This window comes from Seriola dumerili, unplaced genomic scaffold (genome assembly GCF_002260705.1).
Source record: "Seriola dumerili isolate Sdu_G_001 unplaced genomic scaffold, Sdu_1.0 BDQW01000166.1, whole genome shotgun sequence".
Lineage (NCBI taxonomy): Eukaryota > Metazoa > Chordata > Actinopteri > Carangiformes > Carangidae > Seriola > Seriola dumerili.
In genome coordinates this window covers 403,632-410,138 of record NW_019174421.1, presented here as the reverse complement: position 1 = coordinate 410,138, position 6,507 = coordinate 403,632, and the positions used below count along the sequence as shown (strand labels likewise).

The 6,507-nt window shown below is 48.2% G+C and overlaps 1 protein-coding gene across 1 annotated transcript in view; it reads right to left on the bottom strand.

Moving 5' to 3' along the window:
* LOC111226852 (nuclear receptor subfamily 1 group D member 1-like) overlaps window positions 1-6,507 on the bottom strand; it is a 12,626-nt gene that overhangs the window by 2,316 nt on the left and 3,803 nt on the right. Inside the window, exons 2-4 of the mRNA XM_022752149.1 lie at window positions 1,724-1,999; window positions 1,271-1,359; window positions 456-600 (exon numbers count right to left, since the gene is read on the bottom strand). Coding sequence (XP_022607870.1) covers window positions 456-600; window positions 1,271-1,359; window positions 1,724-1,999 — 510 coding nt within the window. The remainder of the gene's footprint in view (window positions 1-455; window positions 601-1,270; window positions 1,360-1,723; window positions 2,000-6,507) is intronic.

Here is a 6,507-nt window from a genome sequence, read left to right as displayed (position 1 = left end):
GGGGAGGAGGAGGAGGAGGAGGAGGAGGAGGAGGAGGAGGAGGTGTTAAAGACATAATTACATACAGTCACTGAGCACTTTATTAGGAACACCTGTCCACCTGCTGATTGATGCAGCTGTCGGCCAATCACGTGGCAGCAGTTTCAGGTAATGTTCAAACATCAAACAGATCTGGTCTGATTGATCTGGTCTGATTGATCTGGTCTGATGGATCTGGTCTGATTGATCTGGTCTGATGGATCTGGTCTGATTGATCTGGTCTGATGGATCTGGTCTGATTGATCTGGTCTGATGGACCCGGTCTGATTGATCAAAGCTAAAGTCATCTCATACTGGTTTTTGTCAACGAACTCCACAGGTGTAATCTTGTGTGTTTCTGCAGCTCAGCTACATGCTCATGCTACCAGGCTAACAGGCAGGTGTACAGGTGTACAGGTGTACAGGTGAGTGCTGACCGTCTCGGCTCATTCCCACAGACAGGCACTTCTTGAAGCGACACTGCTGGCAGCGGTTCCTGTTGATCCTCATGATTGTGCAGGTCTCGTTCTTCAGACACTTCTTATACTGGATGTTCTGCTGGATGCTGCGACGGAAGAAACCCTGCAGGACACAGAGACCAGCTTCAGGACAGAGAGCAGCTTCAGGACTGAGACCAGCTCCAGGACAGAGACCAGCTCCAGGACTGAGACCAGCATCAGGACTGAGACCAGCTCCAGGACTGAGACCAGCTTCAGGACTGAGACCAGCTCCAGGACAGAGACCAGCTCCAGGACTGAGACCAGCTCCAGGACAGAGACCAGCTCCAGGAGTGTCCCAGCTCTGCAGTGATTTGTCAGTCTGTCTGTCGTGTTTCATTCCAGCACGTTCACGTCCAGACGACTGAATCTGAGGCAGTAACTGAAGCTGAAACACTTGTCTGGCCTGAGGTGGTTTTTGTTTAGAAACAGTTTTAAAATGGAAGTTTAAACTAATCTGATTGGACGAGAGTCATTCCATGAGTGCTGATACTGTGTCCTGTAGCGTGTCAGAACTGTGTTTCAACTTAGCAGCTGACGGGACAATGGTTAAAACCAAAAGACTGAAAACAGAAAGTATTAGTGAGAAAAAAGTTTTATGTTGTCAAGGTTGCTAGGCGACAGGAGCCGCGCTTTGCCACGCAACGGTAACAGTTGGTAACACAAAGTGAAAACCTTTCGTGGACCAAATCTGTGTGTGTGTGTGTGTGTGTGTGTGTGTGTGTGTGTGTGTGTGTGTGTGTGTGTGGTCTCACCTTGCAGCCCTCGCAGGCGTGAACTCCGTAATGGAAACCTGAGGCCACGTCGCCACAGACTTTACACAGCAGCACCATCCCGTTCAGCTCTGAAACACAGAGTCAAAGGAGATGAACCAACAGACCAACGTGATGTGTGGAGTTCCCCAGGAGTCAGTCCTCACTGGTTAGCATGCTAACTTCAGTAGAAGCAAAGAGGTTGATAGAGACGAGAGTCAACATCGGTGTTTGTTTCCACCTCTGGAGACAGATGTTGGTGAGTAAAGGAGTGAAGTTTGAATGTTTCAGTAAACACCTGCTAATGCTAACGTTAGCAGTGTAGCAATAGCAAAAACTCACATATAGCTTCTTAATCCTCTAAATAATTCTAAACTTCAGAAACAGGGTTAAATAAACTACAGTTTTCATAATGTGACTCAAATATCATCATCATCAGACGGACTGGGCTCTTACTGGTCAGACTGGCCACCGACTTGCTGGGCGACGCCCTCAGAGATCCTCCGTCGTCTCGGCCTCGAGGTGAACCTCCTGCTGAGGAGGAGGCCGAGGAGGAGCCGTCTTCACCTGATGAGCCTGAACCGGAGCTGCTGCTGAGGAAGGAGGGCGTTAACGAGGAGGAGGAGGAGGAGGTGAAGCAGGGCTGGGAGTTGGAGTTCTCACTGAACATGGAGACTGGACTGGTCCGGGTCGGAGAACCTCCACATGAACCCACGTAGGAGATCACACCTCCTGCAGGAGAGAGGAGACCCGGTCAGTGAAGACAAGTGTTATGACTTTTCGACCATTTAATATCAAATACATGTATTCATTCATTGATTTGTTTATTACTGAGTCAGTTTCAGGCCTCCATACTTCAATATGAATGTAATGTTGTGTCTTTGTGTTTATATCTTAGCCACAGGTCTGTTGTTCTGTGACCTGATGGTGGCGCCACACAGACGATCAGACACAAGCAAAAACCTACAGCTGATGTTTTGTTGTTTTACAGTAGAAGAAGAAGAAGGTGTGAGCGGCAGCAGCAGCTGGTGTGGGATCAGTCTGAGCTCACGCTGCCAGACATGAGGGGGGGGGTGTGTCTTTGTGTTTATATCTTAGCCACAGGTCTGTTGTTCTGTGACCTGATGGTGGCGCCACACAGACGATCAGACACAAGCAAAAACCTACAGCTGATGTTTTGTTGTTTTACAGTAGAAGAAGAAGAAGGTGTGAGCGGCAGCAGCAGCTGGTGTGGGATCAGTCTGAGCTCACGCTGCCAGACATGGGGGGGGGGGGGGGTTCATGCAGAGGAAGCCTGGCTGTTTTCTGTAGCTGTGGTAACGGGGGGGGGTTCTGCTTTCTAGGAATTTTAAGAACAGAGAGGGGAGGGGTTGTCTGTGTGAGAGCGAGTAGACTCCTCCCCTCACCCTCCCTCCCTCCCCCAGCACCCCCCCCCCCCCCCCCCCCCAACCCCCCCCCCCCAGACCCTCTTCTAATTTACTCCAATGGATAAAGACAAAATAAACAATAAAATCATCAAATCTTGTCTCTGTTTGATCTGATCTCTGATGTTGATAAGAGCCCGATCAATAAACTTTATTATTATTATTGATCAGTAATAATTGATATTTAATGTAAAGTAATGACAGAGAAAATGATACATGCAGATAAACACACACACACACACACACACACACACACCTTCACACCTGTCGTCACTCACAGGGTCACTGTGTCAGGTGTTGCCATGGTAACCAAGCACACACAGCAGTTGTTTACACTGTAGGTCTGTCTTAGTGTGGTGTTGTTTTTGTTGGTCAAACTGAGGAAGATGAGGGAGGTGATGATGTAAACAGGAAGTCCTGCATTGATCCATCATAGCCATTACATAACCGCACACAACACCTAGAGAGGCCGCCTCCCACCACCTGTCCACCTGTCCAACTGGGTCACCATGACAGGCACAAGGGGAGGAGCCACCAACACAAAGGACTTCAGGGTGGACCTCACCTGTCCACGCCGTGTGGTGTCACACCTGTCAGGAGCAAACCATGACCTCTGCCCTCACTGACCTCTGACCTCTGCCTCAGCTTTTATATTGAATCACAACTTTATTTGTCCATTTAGCAGGAAGTGATGTCACGGCCTGATGCCACTGAGTCCTGCTCCAAACATGGAGGGAATATTCCAGAGGTATCACACAGGTGAACATCAGGTGATCAGAGGTGAGACGTGACACACACACATGCATCGACAGCTGTAGCTTCCTCTGACAGGAAGTCAAGCTTCAGCTGCTTCATCAGAATCCTGAAACGTCTGAACACGCCACGATAAAAACATTCACATGGATTCAACCCAACGACGTTTACGTCACATTTAATGAGCTCAAACAAGAATGTTGTGACTAATCACTGCAGAGCTAATGTAATTTATATACATGTACATACATATATATATATATATATATATATGTGTGTGTGTGTGTGTGTGCTGTGTTTATGAAACATCGTCTTCCTCTAATTGTTCTTCTTTATATTGAATTATATTGTTTTTCCTCCTTATCTCTGTCCTGCTTTTGATTCGTTTGTAAAAGCTCTTTGTAAACTCTGATTTTAAAAGTGCTACATAAATGAAGTTATATATATCCATATTATATACACACACACACACACATATATTCAGACGTTTCAGGATTGCTGATGAAGCAGCTGAAGCTGACTTCCTGTCAGAGGAAGCTAGCAGCTTGTTAAATGCATTGTGACTGGTGGTCACGTCTCAGCCTCTGATCCCTCTGATGGTTCACCTGTGTGATACACTCGGAATATTCCCTACCATGTTTGGAGCAGGACCAGTGGCAGATCAGGCCGTGACATCACTTTCCTGCTAAATGGCAAATAAAGTTGTGATTCAAATAAATAAAAGCTGAGGCAGAGGGTCAGAGGTTCAGCTGGAGGGAGAGGTCATCGGTTTTGCTCCTGAAACCGGTGTGACACGCACACGGCCGTGGACAGGTGAGGTCCACCGCTGAAGTCCTTTGTGTTGGTGGCTCCTCGCCCTTGTGCCTGTCATGTGTGACCCAGTTGGACAGGTGGACAGGTGGTGACGGAGGCGGCCTCTCTAGGTGTGTGTGTGCTGTGGTTATGGTAATGGGCTATGATGGATCAATGCAGGACTTTCCCTGTTATACATCAGTCACCTCCCTACCAGCTTCTCAGTTTGACAACAACAAACGAAGCATAACCAACACTAAGACAGACTACAGTGGCTAAACAACTCTGTGTGTGCTTGTACCATGGCAACACCTGACAACAGTGACCCTGTGAGTGACAAATGGACCAGGTGTGAAGGTGTGTGTGTGTGGTGATGGTGTGTGGTGTGTGTTTATGCTGCCAATGGTATCATTACTTTCTCTGTCATTACTTTACATTTAAATATCAATTATTACTGATCAAATAATAGATAATAAAGTTTTATGGATCGGGCTCTTATCAACATCAGGAGATTCAGATCAAACAGTAGACAGATGATTTGGATGATTTATTATTTTTTTTGTGCCTTTATCCATTGGAGTAAATTAGAAGAGGGGTCTGCGGCGGGCGGGTGCTGCTGGGAGGAGAGGAGGCGTTGAGGGGGAGAGTCTACTCGCTCTCATCACATACAACCCCTCCCCTCTCTTTCTTAAAATTCCTAGAAAGGCAGGAACCCCCGTTACCAACAGCCAGGCTTCCTACTGCATGAATACGCCCCCCCCCCCTCCCCGCCCCCCCCCCCATGCCTGCTGGCCAGCTGAGCTAAGCCTGATGCCCACACCAGCTGCTGCCTGCGCTCACAAACCTTTCTTCTACTTCTTTCTAGCTGATCAAAACAACAAAACATCAGCTGTAGGTTTCTGGCTTGTGTCTGATCGTCTGTGTGGCGCCAACCATGCAGGGTCACAGAACAACAGACGTGTGGCTAGATCATAGAAGCCAACAAAGACACAACATTAACATCAGTGATTTGACAGTCGGCAGGCCTGAAACTGACCACCAGTAAGTAAAACCAAATCAATTGAATGAATAATGTATTTGATATTATGTGCCATGGGTATCGCGGTGCGTCGAACAAAGTGTCGATACGATACGACTTGTCTGTTCACTGTTGACGATCGGGTCTCCTGCTCGTCCTGCAGGAGGTGTGTATCTCCTACCCGTGCGGTTCACTGTGGAGGTTCTCCGACCCGGTACCAGTCCAGTCTTCCATGTTTCAGTGAGAATCTCCTAACTCCCAGCCCCTGCTTCACCTCCTCCTTCCTCCTCCCTCCTCCGTTAACGCCCTCCTTCCTCAGCGAGCCAGGCTCCCGGTTTCAGGCTCATCAGGTGAAGACGGCTCCTCCTCGGCGCTCCTCCTCAGCAGGAGGGTCACTCGAGGCCGAGACGACGGAGGATCTCTGAAGGCGCGTCGTCCGCAGCAAGTCGTGTTGGCCCAGCCTCTGACCAGTAAGAGCCCAGTCCGTCTGATGATGATGATATTGGAGTCACATTATTGAAGTTATATCTGGCGTTCCATTAATTACTGCTACGTTTATGAATACTTAACGTGAGAACTCTATACCTTACAGTGTCTGAATATAATCTACATAAGTAGTCGCTAATCATACATCTGGAGGCGATATAACGAGCGTACTTAATCGCATCAAATCACCTAAATAAGAACTTCAGCCGAAACTCTCAAGAACAAATACCAATCACATCTTATATAGGCAGCTCATACCTCTCTCCCAACCTTCCCGCGAATCATATGGAAACAACCACAACAACCCGCATGTTGACTCTCGTTCTCTATCAACCTCTCTCTTCTACTGACAAGTTAGAACAATAAAAGCTCAACCATGAGGAACTGACTCCTGCCGGGAACTCCACACATCACAGTTGGTCTGGCTTGTTCATCTCCTTTGACTCTGTGTTTCAGACGCTCCCGTTACGTACGGGATTGCTCGGCCTGCTGTGTAAAGTCCCCTGTCGGCCGACCGGTGGCCTCAGTGCTTCTCCCATTACGGAGTTCACGCACTGCCGAAGCGGCGTTGCAATTGCCCGTGAGACCACTACACACACCACACACACACACACACACACTACACACACACACACACAACACAACACACCACAGATTTGTCCACGAAAGGTTCACCTTATGTGGTTACCAACTGTTACCGTTGCGTGGCAAAGCGCCGGCTCCTGTCGTCCTAAGCACACCGTGACCAAGATATCTCGTCTCTATAT